This window comes from Jaculus jaculus, chromosome 1 (assembly GCF_020740685.1).
Source record: "Jaculus jaculus isolate mJacJac1 chromosome 1, mJacJac1.mat.Y.cur, whole genome shotgun sequence".
In the NCBI taxonomy this organism is placed as follows: Eukaryota; Metazoa; Chordata; class Mammalia; order Rodentia; family Dipodidae; genus Jaculus; species Jaculus jaculus.
In genome coordinates, this window is record NC_059102.1 from 1,507,303 (window position 1) to 1,525,102 (window position 17,800).

The 17,800-nt window shown below is 50.3% G+C and overlaps 1 protein-coding gene across 1 annotated transcript in view; it reads left to right on the forward strand.

Annotated features, from left to right (window-relative positions):
• Window positions 1–815: 815 nt before the first annotated feature.
• Window positions 816–17,800, forward strand: part of Stk32c (serine/threonine kinase 32C) — a 91,822-nt gene continuing 74,837 nt past the window's right edge. The window contains exon 1 of the mRNA XM_004669647.2: window positions 816–1,080. Coding sequence (XP_004669704.2) covers window positions 816–1,080 — 265 coding nt within the window. The remainder of the gene's footprint in view (window positions 1,081–17,800) is intronic.

Here is a 17,800-nt window from a genome sequence, read left to right on the forward strand (position 1 = left end):
GCCTCTCAGCCTGCGCAAAGGCCTTGCACAACCTAGCCACTAGCGCCAAGGCCCTGGCGGGACCTAGGCAGGGCCATGGGACCCAGAGCGACGTGCGCTCCCCACCAGGCCTGGAGCAAGCCTGCGGTGGGAAACTCCGCTTCGGGCCACTTTGGGAGAGGGCGGAGGGCGCAGCCGGGCATACCCGAGCTTGGATGCCCCACCTCCGGCCGCAAGCGCGCGCGTCCGCGTGCACGAGCGCGCCCGGGGCGGAGCTCGGCTCGGCCCGCCTTCCTCTGCGGGCTCCCGCTCGGGCCGGTGCTCGGGCTGCGCGTCCCGACCCAGACCAGGCTGGGGCTCGCGAGGCCCCGTCCCGCCGTCCCATTCCCCGCAGAGCGCAAAGCCGCAGATGGTGTGAGCTGTCCGTGAGCGGAGTGGCAGAAGTCCGCCAGAGGCTATTTCCACGAAGGCAGCGTGGGCGGGAAGGCAGGGGAGCCCCGAGTCCCCGCGGGGCACAGCATCCCCGCAGGTTTCTGCTGCCGGAAGAGGCCGGGCAGACTCCCGCTGGGCTTCGCTCGCTCTTGCCGCCGTCCGTCGCCTAGTCGGTGTCGGGATCCCCGAGCCGACCGGGCTCTCCGCAGAGCTCCGCGGTCCGCCGGCACGCCCCAGCTCCGGCCCCGCCCCGCCACGGCCCGCCCCAGAGCCCGGCTCCGCCCCGAGCCCCGCCCGGCCCGGCCCGCCCCCGGCGCTCGCGGTCGAGTCCGCGGGCCGCTCGGCTATCGGGCCAGGCGGGCCATGCTCGGGGCTGCGGCCGCGGCGCGCACCCAGGCCCGGCAATGAGGAGCGGCGCGGAGCGCAGGGGCAGCAGCGCTGCGGCGCCCCCGGGCTCGCCGCCCCCCGGCCGCGCGCGCCCCGCCGGCTCCGATGCGCCCCCGGCCCTGCCGCCGCCCGCCGCCAGCCAGCCCCGGGCCCGGGACGCGGGCGATGCCCGCGCGCAGCCGCGCCCCCTGTTCCCGTGGAGCAAGTGGAAGAAGAGGATGTCCGTGTCGTCCATCTCCGCGGCCGCCGCGCGGAGGCCGGTGTTTGACGACAAGGAGGATGGTGAGTGCGGCCGCCCAACGAGGGGACTCACGGGGACCCCGAGAGCCGGGGCCCCCGGGAACCTCCGCGCGCTCCCGCCGGGCACACAGACGCGGGGGCGGCATTTCTTTGAGCGGGGACACGGCCGCCACCTGGGTGGGGATGGCTTTTTGGGGCGTCTGCGTTTCCAAGGAAACTCTTGGACTACGACTGAGGTACCCAAGTGTGTCCTGTTCCCAGTAGGCACAGCAGGCCCTTTGGGGTGAGGGTCCGTGATCTGGGCGGTTCCCAGGCCTGGGCGCGACAACGCCCACTGCGGTGCGACCTAGGTTTCCATTTTCCTGCACTGGCAGTGTGCAGGCTGGACGCGTGCTTCCAGGTCCAGGACGCTCGCCCCGCCCGTGGTGTGCAGAGTTTGTGAAGTGAGCTACTTGCCCCACAGGTGGCCCAGGCACCTTCAGTTCGCAGTCCCCCAGGTGAATGTGCAGTGCCACTGGCATGCCCAGCCCTTGGACTAGTTTGTGCTGTGGTGACAGTCGGGCCTTGCCCTCGTATAAAGACCCGCCGGGAACTAGCAGTCTATGAAGCCCTTGGGCAGGGACTTTCGTGGTAGAGCAAGATAAGCACTGGTGGGACATTGGGGACTACAGTTGACAGGCAATTGGCCTTGTAGGTGCAGGGCCTGGGGCCATGCTGGGTACCAGAGAATCAACTTAGCACCCACAGGAAGGTGGCTATGCAGTGTATGCCTTTGGGGGACTTTAAAAAATTCATATGTAGACATTCAGCTCTTTTTTCTACAGATGCCATACAGATAAATTTAAATGGTACAGTCATGACACAGTTGATGTTTTTTGACATTTTCATAAAATAGTTGAAATATGCATTTTCATTTGTAGGTAGCCTGTGGAGAGACGATGGATCCTTTACAATTTTAGAACACAACTCAGTGCAGGAGCTCAAGCTACTTACTTCCACTAAATAATTTAAGCATTTAGGAAATTACAATAATCGGCCCTCAGGCCTGTGTTGGAGCATGTGAAGCTAGGCCCTGGCATCTCCTCACAGAGAGATGGGGCAGTCATGGGAACAGGTCAGCAGGTACCAGGCCTCTGCTGGACCTGGTCATCAGGAGAGGGACACTCAGATCCATCTGCATCAGACATAGTATGCTCTGGGGTGGTCTGCCATTTGTGTGCTGAACTTGGGGACAGTAGGATTCACTGCAGTGAATATTTCACAGTAGTTTTTGTTTTTAACAACAATATTCAAAGTAAAACCCAAAAGCCCAGAGGGAAGCAGGAGGAGACCAGCAAGCAGGTTTGCATCTGGTCTGGGCTTCAGGAAGAGGAGGGCTGGGAATACATCTCATTTCAGAGCTGGTTGGTGCCAGCCAAGAGCCAGCAACCCTTCTGTGTCTCTGCAGCGTGTCTCCAAGGAAGCAGAGCGGAAACAGAGAGTGATGTTGTAGAGGGGCCGCCGTTGGCGGTTTAAGACTTCTACTTCACCTCATACTGTGTCTCAGAACCAAGGATCCTCAGAAAGTCTGCTGGGGTACTTGCTGTGATGTGAAGATCACTTGACACGTCCCATTCCTTACTTGCTTGTAGTAGGGTGGCAAAGGTACTGACTGTTCTGGGTGCATGTGAGGTGACTAATTGGTGTGGCCCACAGGGGACACTGCTCTGAACACTGGATGACTGTCACCAGGCCTATGGCCACATCCCTCCACCAACACAGTCAGGACTTATGCGGCCTTTGGTGAGGTTGGGAGGCCAACAGTGGGATCGGGCTTGGCTGCTGTGGACGTCTTCAGGGAGGGTGGTCACTTGGCCACTCTTCTGTGTCGTTGGCCAGGCACCGAGTCATGGTGTGGTGTTCCGCAAGCACCAGGTGTAAGGTGGTAGGATTCATTTAGATGCACAGTGCACAGGGACAGAGGAAGAGTGTCCTTCAGGGAGGGAGGGGGCCCCAGACCCTTCTATTTCAGGGTGCAGAAGTCACCCTCCCACTCCCCCCATGTGGTGGGGGCCTAAGGAGGCAGCCCCGTTGTGCTGGTGACTTGCATGTACTGGAACTGTACAGTTGCCATGGTAATGTGAGACCTTCTGATGAATTTTTTAGATTAAAACACCTAATTAATATATCACATTTGCTCTACAGAGAAAGGGGGGGAGACAATACGAGGGCAATTTAACCAAGTGCCAGGTAAATTCAATACGAGGGCAATTTAACCAAGTGCCAGGTAAACTTCAGCTAAAGGGTATAGTTGTGCCATGTACAATCTTAAACGCTTCCCTTCTTGTTCACCACGCAGAGCCTAACATTGTTTTTTCCTGTAGTGAGTGTTTGGGGCATGAGCAGAATGCCCTGCACCACTTCCTCAACCAAGGGTCCCATTTCCTTCCTCTTGACATTCCCCCAGCTCATTGCTTTGACTTCCATTAGAAATTCATTTTAGGGGCAAATCTCCATCACCCTGCATCTCCTCTGATTTGTTGGCCTAGAGTGCCACGGTGTTGGGGAGCCCTTCATGCCTCACCCTTGGTGTCCCTGTGACGCTGAGGCATTTCCATCCCTTCCCCTCACTGGCTCTGTGACCAGTGGTGTGGTACCATCTTAACAGTATGAAGTAGCTGATCTCTGAGAAGGCTTACTCTTGCCCAGAACCCAGGAAAGACACAAGGGTGCCTCCACAGTGCTATAGGTGAGGGAAGCATTGCTAAAAATACTACTTTTAATTTTTTTTAAAAAATTTATTTATTTATTTGACAGCAACAGACAAAGAGGCAGAGAGAGAGTGGGGGGGGAGAGAGGGAGAGAGAATGGGTGAGCCAGGGCTTCCAGCCACTGCAAACGAACTCCAGACACGTGCACCCCTTTGTGCATCTGGCTAATGTGGGTCCTGGGGAAACGAGTCTTGAACCGGGGTCCTTAGGCTTCACAGGCAAGCGCTTAACCACTAAGCCATCTCTCCAGCCTAAAATACTACTTTTAAATAAATGAAAAAAAAACTTTTATAAACACATCATAACATATAAGATTAGGGAAAAAGCATACTTTATGTGAAAATATTTGTAATGCAACATAGTGAGGTTCCCACAGTGACTGAGTGCCATCTCCTCAGCCCTTGTCTAGGGATCTAGGAATGTGGTTACACCCACAACTGTGTAGAAAGCACCTGTTTTCCTTTTGTATAGAAGCAAGATTGCTTTCTAGATACTTTTTTGGTGTAATCCATTTTTTTGATTTAGCAATATGTCATCAACATCTTCTGGCTTAAAGCATCAGTTAGGTGGCTGAATTCAAATCAGTAGCTCTCCACCTGGGTGGTACATCACATTCAGTGAGTGCTCTTCTTGAAGGCCGGTGATGGAGTCTGTGGAGGGTGGGCTGGCATGGGGTAGGGCTCGAGCCTCCTCTCTGTGCCCCTGTGATTCTGAGTAGGCATGCCACTGCTTTCCATGTTTCTCTGTGTAGATGTGATCTCTACCTGATTTCCTAGTAGGCATTTTTGAGGGAACACAAGCTATTTGACTGTGAACATCTATCTTTGCATATTCATCTCTGTGCAACTTGACATTGTCCTCTTAGGGTAGTTCTAGGAATGTGGTAACTAGGTCAAAGGATAGCTATGCCCACTTCACTTGGATGGGGTTGGAAGCTTTGTGTGAGCCAGCCACCCTGGGGCTGCTGTACATGAGAGGGGCAGTGTTAGTGTGCTGTTATGGGCTGACCAGACACGGGCACAGTTAGCCTGACAGTAGACAAGGAGACTAGCAAAACGGGTGGTAAGAAGAGTGCAGAGGAGAGAAAAGTGGTGGATACCTGTGGTACATGGAGCTGGCCAGAAAAGGGAAGACCAAGCTTGCCTTACTTCAAGAGTCTATGATGTTTCTCCTCTTGAATCCTCACTAAGTTTTGTTATTAGCTGAGCTAAGAGATACCACTACTGAGTTTGATTACCAAATAGATGACTGTTTTTGTGAAACATGTTTGGGGCACTGGAATTTTGTTGTTTGTTACTTTTGCAAATTGGCAACTCATTTTCCTTGCCAGTATTTCTGTTAAGGAGAATGGTTGCTGTACCTTTTCCTCCCCTCCCCTCCCCTCCCCTCCCCTCCCCTCCCCTCCCCTCCCCTCCCCTCCCCTCCCCTCCCCTCCCCTCCCCTCCCCTCCCCTCCCCTCCCCTCCCCTCCCCTCCCCTCCCCTCCCCTCCCCTCCCCTCCCCCTCCCCTCCCCTCCCCTCCCCTCCTCTTTCTTTCTTTCTTTCTTTCTTTCTTTCTTTCTTTCTTTCTTTTTTTTTTTGTTTTTGTTTTTTGAGGTAGGGTCTCACTCTAGCCCAGGCTGACCTGGAATTTACTATGTAGTCTTAGGGTGGCCTCAAACTCTTAGCAGTCCTCTTATCTCTGCCTCCCGAGTGCTGGGATTAAAGGTGTGCCACCACGCCCAGACCTGCTGTACCATTTCTATTAACACTTCCCTCTTCATCAGGCTTCCCCTTTAACAACCTTTTAATCTTTTAATGTTGTTGATTTTTTCTTTTTGGGAGTATTTAATTTTGTGTGGTCAGGTTTGTTTACAGCTGTGTCCTGCCTCAGTGTTTCAGAACGTTTACAATAGTTAATAGGAATTCACGGTGTAAGTCTTCTCTGGTACTTTCCTGTAGTGCTTCTGTGGTTTTACTTCTTATGTTGAAATTTTTCAGCCCCTTGGGAATAGCACCTGATGTGATATGACCACATTCCCTCCTGTGTGTTCTACACTTTATTGAGTTGAGAACATTGAAGGTATTTGTAGAGTTAGAAATTTATTCCTCCCTGTAAGTTTGTTGAATTTTTGTTATGAAGTTGTGCTTGGGTCCTTTTTTTCCCATTAATGCTAGCATGAAGGGACAGAATTTATTAAAACTTCACCCTGAGAGCTGGGCATGATGGCACATGTCTTTAATCCCAGCATTTAGGAGGCAGAGGTAGGAGGGTTACTGTGAGTTCAATACCACCCTTGGGACTACAGAGTAAATTCCAGGTCATCCTGGGCTATAGCCAGACCCTACCTTAAAAAAAAAAGATAAAAAGTCCTTTACCCTGGGGATGGGAATATAGCTCAGCAGATAAAAGATCACTAGTTAAGCTGGAGTACTTGAGTTCAGTCGCCAGAACGTGTAATAAAACAGAAGCCGTGGTGGGTTTCTGTAATGCCAGTATGCTGACATTGACAGTGAAAGACACAAGAATTTCTGGGAGGCTCAAGACCAGCACAGCAAAGAAGAATAAGGATCCAGAGTGAGGGACCACGCCTCCAATGAGATAGATAGGACTGACCTGAAAGTTGTCATCTGACTTCCATATGCATGCTGTTCATGTACGTGCGTGTGCACATACTCACACAATAAAATCAAAGCCGGGCGTGGTGGCACATGTCTTTAATCCCAGCATTCAGGAGGCAGAGGTAGGAGAATCACTGTGAGTTCAAGGCCACTCTGAGACTACTGAATGAAGTCCAGGTCAGCCTGGGCTAAAGCAAGACCCACCTTGAAAAACCAATAATAATAATAATAATAATAATAATAAAATCAAAACTTTACCTTGTCAAGTATTGTGGCAATAATGTCAACATTTGGAATACTGAGGCAGAAGGATTGTGAATTTGAGGTCAGCCTAGGCTGTATAGTGAGACTACCTCACAAAAGAATAAAAACAAAGTCCATGAATCTTGAAAATGGACACTTTGCTAAGACCCTGGCTAGTCCTTGTATAGTTTGGGTCACTTTTCCTGGGTATTGTAGGTGGCGTGTCATGTCACCTACCACCCATGGCTCTAGTTACTCAGTAGCACTTCCTTCTTTTTCCCTGATGTCATTCCCTACAGCTTGGAGAGCAAAGTGCTGAGCTCCAGCTTCTGACTCTTCCCTATTCTTCTTGTGGCAAAATGTTAGTTTGGTCTTGTTTCCTGAGTCTTTATCCAGCAGGCTGTGGACTTTAGTGTGTGTATGTGTGTGCATGCATGCATGTGTGTGTGTGTGCTTGCACACACATGCATTTGTGGAGGGCAGAAGACAACCTTGGATGTGCGTCCTCAAGTGCCGTCTCTCTTTTATGAGACAGGGTTTCTCACTGGCCTGGAGCTGACCAAGTTGTGAGCCCAGGGATCCACCTGTCTCTGGCTCCCCAGTGCTGGGATTGCCAGTGCATGCCACCATCTGGCTTATTTTACATGGTTACAGGGATTGAATTTGGATCCCCTGCTTGTGAGGCAAGCACTTGGCCACCTGAGCTGTCTTCCCAGCCTGGACTTGAGTATCATTGAGTTCCTTTCTCCTTACTTCTGGGCCCTGCAGAAAGTGTGGTGGTAGGGGTTCTTTTGTGGCCTAGGCTTGGTTTGATGTTGATCTGCCTCCCCCATAATGCAAGGGATTTAATCTCTAGAATCCTCGTGGCTGCAGACAAGGAGGATTGTTCCCAGCAGTGGACTGGACTCTGGCTGTGTAGACCCTTGGTGTGGGCAGGAATATGGGTTCAGGGTGGGGAGGAAGGTGTGTGGTCCTGGTCCAGTGTCTGTCTCCCCATAACTGTTTGCTTCTGGCTTCTGTGAGTTCCAGACCCAGCACCACACATCCAGGAGAGCCCTTGGGCGGCTGTAGATTGGTGCATCTCCTTTGTGACCATTGAGGGCTCTCTAGAATGGACTTGGGATCCACTGTCACATGTTTTTGTATAACAAATGTTATCTCTGTGTGTCTGCCCATCTGGTTGTGCATTTTACAATACTAAAAATAAGCCAGCTTTTCGTTTAAAAATTTAACCATCCAGCTTTCAGCTGAGAAGCAATGCAAGCATGCATTGGAGGTCATTTCTATTTGCGGCTTCTCTCTCTTGATGAAGCTTACTGAGTTGCTGAGATGGTCCAAGGGAGGCCAAACTACACCCAAGCATTCATTCTAGTCTGGACAGCTCAGTGCAGATTTTTGAATTGTCATTGGCTCTAATATCCCTGGCCCTGTGAGGGTGAGGTTCTGACTCAGGAAGTCTGTGAGCCTATGAGTCTGCCTCTCTAGTCAGCTCCCGTGAGATGTCACCACTGCTGGCCCATGGGCACATTTTGAGTATCAAGAACTCTGAGAATATAGTTTGCATATAGCAGATGTCTGCAGTGAAGATATAGCAGGTGTGTTGTTGAGTGAAGTCAGGAGCAGTTGTTTTGTAGCCTGAGCCCATGACAACCATTTGGGTAGATTCTTGGCTCTGCTGGGCACTGGCTGAACAGAAACATCAAAAACAGTTACTGGTTATTGTAGTGATGCTATAACATCCAGCCAGTAGTGGTCTCTCTGGGCTTTTAAAATTCTGTGTTGCTCTGCCCAACATTTCTCTCTCAGGAAGATCCTTTGCCATATATAACCAAAATATGGCTGGGTGTTGTGCTCCATTCACTAGCACTTCAGGCATGGCTGCTGAGGGGTGCCCCTTGTTGGTCACTGTGTCCTTGCCTCTCAGATCTGGCATAGAAGGACACATCTTCCCGCTGGCCACCACACTCATGCATTCCTAAGGGAGGCCCTCTGCCATGCCACTGGCTGATGTTGAGGGCCTATAGCCCTTGTCTTCTTTCCTTCCTTGGGAGAAGGCTCAGAGAGAGCTGCACGTGAAGTTCACATTATATAAGAGCCATGGTTTCTTCCGATGTCATTTTTCCTTCCCATGTAGAATTTTCCTTCTTATGTAAAGATATTGGTGAGCAGAGCTTCTGCTGTGTCCCTTTCCCAGTCCTCTGTGTCACAAAGCTTTGGTAGCAGCACTTTTTTCTCTGACCTGCTAGCAAGTGGCTTGACTTTGTTTTCTTGGCCATCTCCCTTGTGCTTTCTGGTATCTATTGTCTGATGGATGAGTATGTCACTCCATAGCCAGTTCTCTTCTAAGGCATCTCCCTCCCACATGCCGAATAATTATAATGGTCAACAAAGCTGTAATTAGTACAATTACTGTTATTTTTAAAAACTAGAATGCCTACTTCATCAAAAACTAACTTTCCATTGACTTGAAATTTATTGTCTTAAAAACCAAGGCAGGTGCAGAGGTCAGTCTGGCTGGGAGACAATAGCAGACTGGGTACGCATCCTGCCTAGATCCACCCAGCTATGTAGTGAGAGCTCTATGTGATGCGAGACCCACTCTTCTTCCCCCAAATGTGACCCGGGATCCCACACTGGTCTCCAACACGTTTCCTGCCAGGTTCTGGCCCATGTGGATCATGTGAAGCCCCAGCTTAGTGTTATTTCAGTTCTGAAGCCAAGGAGATGGTGGAGGTGGGAGGCTGTGTCGCCCCCAATTTATTAAAAATAGGAACCAAGCACATTCCATGTTTCACAATGATTTAAAAAGTTGACTTTGAAAACTGTGCTTTCTGAATTGTTGCATGATTCTCAATGCTTCAAATGCAGAGGGCTCACTTCATGCCTCAGTAGTGAGTAGTAGACAGATTGTGTGGCGCTTCTGTGAGCTCATTACGGGTGTTGTGGTCACTTCTGCTGCTTGGTGATGTGGCAGTGGGATTTGTTGCTGTTTCTTTTTGGGTGTGTGACCCTTAGGGTAGAAAAGAGCCTCCAGTGGCCTTGGTGCCTTCTTCTCTTGGCCTCTCCCTGTGTGCGGGTGCCATGGAGCCTTTCTTGTCACCTTTTGTATTTGGTGCTTGTAAAATAAAATTTCTCCTGGAAGCTAATGGGACTGGAGTCCTGTATGCGTGTTTCCTGATCCAGGCTCTGTTTATACTCCATGCTGGTTGTATTTTACTGGTAATAACTTAGTGGCTTAACCATTTTTATTATTTCATGACTCTGTGGCCAATAAGTTTGAACAGAGCCCAACAGACAGGGATCTCTCTGTCTATGGGATCATGGCATCAGACATCCAAGGTGGCTTCCTTGCTCAGGTAGATGGCATCTCCTGCCAGAGTTGCTCAGGCTGGCAGCTGAGCAAGCCTCTCCAGGAGTCAAGTCCCCAGTTCCTGATGCTGACTGGGCCATTAGTATTTAGTGTAGCTTAACACCCATTTCCTCAAGACCTAATCACTTACAGTGGTAAGCACTGTTGCATAGTAGGCCTCCTTGGGTGACTCTTTCCTGAGGCTGTGGTCCTTGTGTGTCCTTGGCTGCTGTTTGCTGGAGGGTGTAGCAGGCTCCAGGGTCTGCTTCCAGCCTCAGCTCTCGTAGTGGGAGCTTCTAGCAGGACAGCCTCTGAAGCCCCATCACCTAGAAGAGGCCCCAGTGCATAGTCAGGGAGGAGAGTTGGGCTTGGCTTCCTGAAGGGCATGCCCTAGAATATGGGGGCACATCTGAATACAGTTGTCCTTGGGACCTTGGGGTCCTCTCTTCTCTGTGGTGGGACAAGGCTCCCAAGAGCAAGGAAGTGGAAGAAGCCAAATGTCCCAAAGAGCAAGCCTGAGCGCAGAGCCTCTTCTCCTGTGTCTGCTATTGGGACCAATTCCAGTTTCCGTCCAGACCCAGGGGAAGGGTAGTACAGGGTGAAGGCCCCATATCTGGTGGGCTGAAGTTGCAGTGGGTCAGAACTAGCAGTCAGAAAGCACTGAACAGGGGCAGGGGCATCTGGGACAGGCTGGAAGTGTCATGATCAGCGCCTCTAATCTCAGCAACCATAAATGAGCCTTCCCAACACTTACCTTGCTTATGTAGGATGTCAGTTCATCCAAGTCTACCCAGCAATGCAAGGATTCCTGAATGCTAGGAGGCACAAGGCATGAAAATGTAAAGGTTTTTATTTTTAAAAATATTTTTATTATTATTATGTATTTATATGGGAGAGAACCAGGCAGAGAAAGGGGGGGTGGGGGGAGAGAGATAAAGGGCACACCAGGGCCTCCAGCCACTGCAAACGAATTCCAGATGGATGTGCTACCTTGTGCATCTGGCTTACGTGGGTCCTGGGGAGTCAAACCTGGGTCCTTTGGCTTTTCAGGCAAGTGTCTTAACCACTAAGCTAGCTCACCAGCCCCCAAATGTGAAGGTTTTGATGGGAAGGGATAGAGTGTTTCACTTTGGCAATCAGTGTCTTCCTGAGGTTGGAAAAGTGAGACCTTGGAGCCAGGGCTGCATGTGCTGCTGGCCGTGGAGAGCGTCACTCCCTTCTGGCCCTGTGCCCTCCAGGCTGTGGGGACTTAGTTCTTGTGTTGATACTGCAGGATCGATCTGCCATTCTTGTTTTCTTTGCTCCCAGTTTTCCTTTTTCTTCTAAATGTCAAGGTCACTGTATGTCTCTGGCATCATATGTTAGTTCTATAGGAAGCAAACAGGGCTTGTAAACCTCTCCTATGGCTGAGAGAGGAAGAGGGAAAAGATGAAATAGAACGAGGGAAACTGAGTGGGGAGAGGCCCACTTGGAGGATAAAGTGCTTGCTGTGCAAGCAGGAGGGCCTTCCTTGTGATGCCCAGCACCCATGTAAAAAAGCTGGGCATGGTGGCCTGTGCCTGTACTCCCAGCACTGGGGGGACAGGTGCAGAAGGATCCCTAGTGCTTCCTGGCTAGATTATATAGCTGAATTGGCAAGCCCTGGGTTCAGCATGAAACCCTTTCTCAAAAACCAAGGTGGAGAGTGGTTTAAGACAACTTCAGACATTGACCTTTGTGTCCCACATGCACACACAGTGCATGCACACCCCCCACGTGTGTGCCCGCACATATGCACATGAATACACACTAAACACACGTAAAAATTTAGAGAGTTTAGGAAGGTGAAGGGACAAAAGGAGGACCCTTAGTCCCCAATGTACCCTGCTGACCTTAGTGCCCCTCACCCCTGTTTTCCCTTTCTTTGTTTATTTTTATTTATTTATTTGAGAGTGACAGACAGAGAAAGAGGCAGATAGATAGAGATTGGGTGCACCAGGGCCTCCAGCCACTGCAAATGAATTCCAGACGCATGCGCCCCTTTTTGTATCTGGCTGATGTGGGTTCTGGGGAATTGAGCCTCAAACTGGGGTCTTTAGGCTTCACAGGCAAGTGCTTAACTGCTAAGCCATCTCTCTAGCCCTCAGTGACCCTTTTGTTGGTGCTATGGGTGCTGCCATCATGAGGGGCTGAGACCCAGGAGTGAGTGGGCAATGTGGGCATGGGCTGGCTGTCTTGGATGTGTGGGGAACAAGCACTGAGAAAGGAGACCTTGAGCACCCTGCTCTGAGGTGGCCCCTCTGAGGGACCACATGAAACCCCAGGAGGATCTCAGCAGCTGGATTCTGAGGCCTCTGTTATGCAGCCCAGAGCAGTGCAGGAAGAAGGAGCCTAATCTATGAAGATTGTCACCCAGAACTGGTGTGGTGCTGGCACTGTGCCGAAAGGAGGGGCCACAATGTAGGAGGACAATTCTGGATGGAAGGGTGCCCAGGTTCTGTCTCACCTGACCAGGCCATGTCCCTTTTTCCTGTTTCTACCTCCCCATCCTACTCTTCCTTGTCCAGTGCAGCCTCTCTCCTGGTCCAACACTCCCTTCCCAGGGTTGTTGAATCTTGTGGCAGCCCTGCTTCTCTACAGTGGCCTGGCATCTGACATGCACCTTGAGCCACCAGCCTGACCTGGTTATTAAGTGTTCTCTTTCATTTGTGACAGTGTCCTGGTTTGGGTGATGAATTACGTGGATCCCCAACTTACCTGCCAGACACTGTCTCCAGATAATCTTTATTCCTTTATAGCTTTTTGTTATGTAATGAAAGTGGCAAGAAAAAAAAATTAAGGAACCCAGTATCTTATGTAATCTTAGCATCCACGTAATGGCCGTTTTGTTTGTCATCTTACTGTCTAGCTTGCACTGGATACATGCAGCACAGGCAGTGTGGAAGAGCTATGAAGATGGCAGCGTTCCCTTACTCTCACATGTGAACATCTTACATTAACTTGATACATTTGTAGCTGGGTGTGGTAGCACATGCCAGTAATCCCAGCATTAAGGAGGCTGCCACAGGAGTGTGAGTTCAAGGCCAGCCTGAGCTACATAGTGAGCCCCCATCTCAAAAATACAAGTAAATTTGTCATGGCTGGTGACCCAATATTAACACAGTGGCAAGAACTGAGACCTGAGGTATTTTTAGATTTCCTTAGCTCTCCTGTCATGCCCTTCTTTTGCCCCAGAGCCCCACCTTAATGCCATATAGGTTTAACACCATATTTATTTAGGCTTCTCATGGCTGTGGCAGGCACTCATGTCCCACATTTTTTTTTTTTTTTTTTTTTTTTTTTAGAGAGAGAGACAGAATTAGTATGTCAGGGCCTCAGCCACTGCAATTGAACTCCAGATGCTTGTGCATCTGTGTAACCTTGTGCTTGCATCACCTTTGTGCATCTGCCTCATGTGGGATGTGGGGAGAGATTGAACATGGATCCCTAGGCTTCGCAGGCAAGTGCCTTAACTGCTAAGCCATCTCCCCAGCCCATGTCCCACATTCTTGACCCTCCAGAGGTACACTGCTCACTTGTTTTATAGAGACTCCTTGGCTGAGAGTTACTTTATGTATCCTGGGGATCAGGCTGGGGCTGTGGAACTTGGGGAGGAAGGTCCCAGAGGCAAAGGGCTGCTTAGCACAACTTATCACAGGCCCACACCATCCACTGCAGCTCACCACCAGTGACATCCATCAGATTGCCTGGCTGAGGTTCTATATGAATCAGCCTTTTGTCATTGTAACAAAATGCCAGGCCCAGGCTACTGATAAAGAGAAGGTGATCACAGTTTTGGAAGCTCAAACCCCAAGATCAGGTCAGGGTGGTCATTTCTTGGTCTCTGGAGATGGTAACTAGTGGTATCACCTCATGGTGTGAACATGCACGTACGTTGTGTGTGTGTGTATGCACGCACATGTGCCTGCATGAATAGACAAGAGATCAGAAATAGGGAAACTAGATCCCATAGTCCCTTTAAAGGACTCATCTACCCTCTGTGACACATGAACCTTGTACCAAGACCTACCTATTAAACACTTGTTCACTTATCTCTCTCTCTCTCTCTTTTGGTTTTGGAGGTAGGTTCTCACTCTGACCTAGAAGTCACTATATAGTATGTCGGACACAGGCAGGGACCCTGGGCTATGGAGAGGTTTCAGCAGCCTGAACCTCCCTCCATTTTGTGTGTGGGGGTCACAGTGAGCCTGGACCCCCGGACAAATCTCGGGCCCTGAGACTGGCAAGAAGTAGGGCCACTCCCTCCCCTCCATCCTGGAGTGCTGCTAAGACTTAGGCTTTGCTCATAGCTCTGTGACATTTGGCCAGTTGCCTAGGAAACTCCTTATGTGGTATAAGCCAGCAGCCTTCACAGAGCCCATCCCCCTGTGACCTGTACCCTATACCTCTTCCTGCCACTACGTACATCACCTGACTCCCGATGTGCTGGAATGAATGTCCTATATACCAACTAGGCATCAGCAAGAAACCTTTGAACCCCCCAGTCCCCTTAGGACCCTCTTCCCGCTCTCTCGCACAACTGCTCATAAAAACTCAGTCCTCTGACAAATAAACAAGCTGTTCTCTGAAGCTGTCTCCCGGGTATTTCTTCCTGTCGCACTCACAACGGCTCAAGACCCTGCTCCACAGTTGCCTGGATGCTTCTGGGGAGCAGGTGTGCAACACCCTCCCTGAGGAGCCAGGGACCCACAATAGTAGACTCAGGGTGGTCTCAAACTCATAGTGATCCTCCTACTTCTGCCTCCCAAGTGCTGGGGTTAAAGGCGAGCACCACCACGCCCGGCTTACTTCCCTATTTCTGTACTGTGCTGTGTGGCAGGACATCATTCTGTAGCTTCACTTAAGGGTTGGGGCTCAGAGCTCCTCCCTTGAGGGGACGTCTCTATATGAAATGGAATGTTGCTGCATAGATTTGTTGTTCCGTTGATTGTACCACTATGCACATGGATATTCGTGCTGTGGGTTACGATTCAGCACTTCTAAATGTACTGTTGGTCCTGCATTGCTCCTGTCCTCAGTGGACCCTCTCCTTTAGCATGCTTCTATCAGTGTTTTCTGCCACTTGCTTTCCATCACCCTCTTGCTTCCTGGCCATGACATTCCATGCTTATTGTGTGCATTTCTTGTCCTGGCCCCAGAATCAGCCACCTTTCCAAGGAGCATTAGATTTTTCTTGTAGGAGAATGGTAGTCTCTCTCCATACATTCACTGTGCTCCTTCTTCCTGGGGATAGTCGTCTTTTACAATGCAAGTCTAGCTATATCGCTGACTGTCTTAAGACTCTAATTTTTACCATTACTTCATTCATTCAGCTCATCATGTCTTCTGTGCACCTGCTCTGCACTGCTGGTGGAAGTGTAGGCTGATGCCCCTTGTTGGAACAGCATGGGAAACTGTAGCAGCTGTTTCTGCCAGCAGCTGGCCTGAGAGCCCCAGTTGGACCTTGCTATTCTCCTGTGGACCATGCTAGAGTCACAGAACACTTACATCTGAAGCTGCCACTCTACCACCAAGACAAAAAGATGAAGTAACATGAACATGGACCAAAACATGAACATTGTTTCATCCCAGTTGACCAGATGCCATCTTAGCTAGCACGAGTGACAGCTGCTGCTCTGCCAGCCCCATCTTTAGCCTCACTGCTTCCACCTCCCATGAAAAAGTTATTAAGATGCCCACCCATGGGGCTGGGATCATGGCTCAGTTGGTGGAGTGCTTGCTTTCCAAGCAGGAGGAGCTTAGTTCAGCTCCTAGAATATGTGTAAAAACAAATGATGGGCACAGTAGAGCACAGTTGTAATCCCAGCTCTAGAGAGGCAGAGGCAGGCAGATCCCTTGGGCTTATTGCCAGCCAGTATAACCTACTTGATGAATTTTAGGCCAGTGAGAGAGAGCCTGTCTTAGAAAAAGGTGGATGGCTGGCACCTGAGGACCAACACCTGAGGTTGTCCTTTGACTCCTCTCTCTTTCTCTCTCTCTCTCTCTCTCTCTCTCTTTCTCTCTCTCTCTCACACACACACAAGCTGTCCAGTTATAAGCTTACCCCACTTGCTGACCACATTAAAGCCTTGGTATCAGATCCATCAATTCAACAAGAAAAGACAGCCAACTGTCCACCATGATATGTGCCACCTCTACCATAGTCACTGGGGTCCAGAAGAACCTAAGAGGAAATAGTGATGAGTACTGCTCCCAGTGCTAGCCTGACAACTGCCTCCAGGGAAATAGCAACAAACATGTCAGAGAACTGAAACACATAACAGAGATACAGAGTCAACAGAGAACTCAATGCTAAAATCAAACCACCAACACTGCCGCCAAGGCTCAGAGACTTTTGTGGAAGAGGGAGCATGAAGATTCTGAGAACCACAGGGTGGGTAGAAATATCCTGAGGCGCAGCCCTCCTCCCCTTAGAGACTGACAGAGGCCCTAATCATCCCACAGTGAACACCAAGGACCCTACTGAGGAGGGAAATGGAGACTGGGGGTAAAGGGATACAAGACTATGTCCTATATAAAAGATATACATTTATATAACTTAAATATAAAAAGCTCAATAAATAAAAAAAGAATGAATAAATTAACAAGTTAGAGAACAGGATAAAAAAAATAAGCCTTGGTGCCTCAGGCCCTCTTGGACATCACCTTCTGTAGCCCTAGTCTGACACCTGTCCTTTCCACTACCCTCTTTCCAGGCATCTCACATGTCCCTTGGTGTGTTCTCTTGTGTTGCAGTGAGCCCTAAGCCTACCTTGTTTAGCCAAGGCTGTTTCTGGACACTGAGCCTGTAGCAAGTAGTGTGTCCCTGGGTATAAATACAACAAGGTGTTCATGCCTGTGCCTTGTGGCACCAAGGGGAATGCCCACACAGCTCTGTGTGTGAGAGCCAGGGGCTGGACCAGACCAGGGCACGTTGCTGTCACATGTGCACATAAATTCTTGCCATTTGCATGTTTCAGCCCTCTCTAGAATAGAACAAACGGCCCACTGTGCACCTAGCAGCACAGTGAGTGCCATCACCCAGTGCCAAGGAGTGGAGCCGGATGAAGGGCTCATGCAGCTCTGCTCTACTGTGTGAAAACTCAAGGGCAAAGACTTCTGGACTTCCATCTCCATCTGGAAGTATTCTCAGGACCAAGACAGTAAGTACCTTGTCTGCCTTGTCCCTGCTACAACACCCCCACCTGCAAATTAGAGCTTCCTTGGACTCTTACCATCACTCCTCAGGGAGGTGCTGTTGGCAGCTCTGGAGATAGCCCATGGTGCTGAGATGAACTGTCCAGGGCTGTGGCTCTGGGGTAGCCACTGTACAGCCCTGGAGCTGTGGACTAGAAGCCTGAGCTCCTAGCCAACAACTAAGATAATGGGTTGTGGTTGGAGACTTGTCATCCTACAGGTTTCTGAATGTACAGATGAGCCAACTATGCATTTCTGTTAACCCAGAGTAGAGCAACCATCAGGTACCCGAGTGGTGTTTCATGTGGGATTGCTGCATGAGTAAGCAACACCTCATTTTCCCAAGGTCAGGACAGCTTAATGTTAGGTCCCATGTTTCTACTTCTTACCCTCTATTCTCAGCAAAGTGAGGTCACTGTTGTCCACTCTGCCCCACTCCTGCCTTCAGAACTGGTGCTCGCTGCATCCTGTGAGGTCCCCTCCATGTGACTAAGGTTCATGCTCAGTGCTCCGCCCTCTTCTGCGTGGCAAGCTGCACACACTCCATGCCTTGTTCTTGCCCTTCCTTCAGATTGTGTGCCTCAGGAAGCCCACTTGTGAGGTCC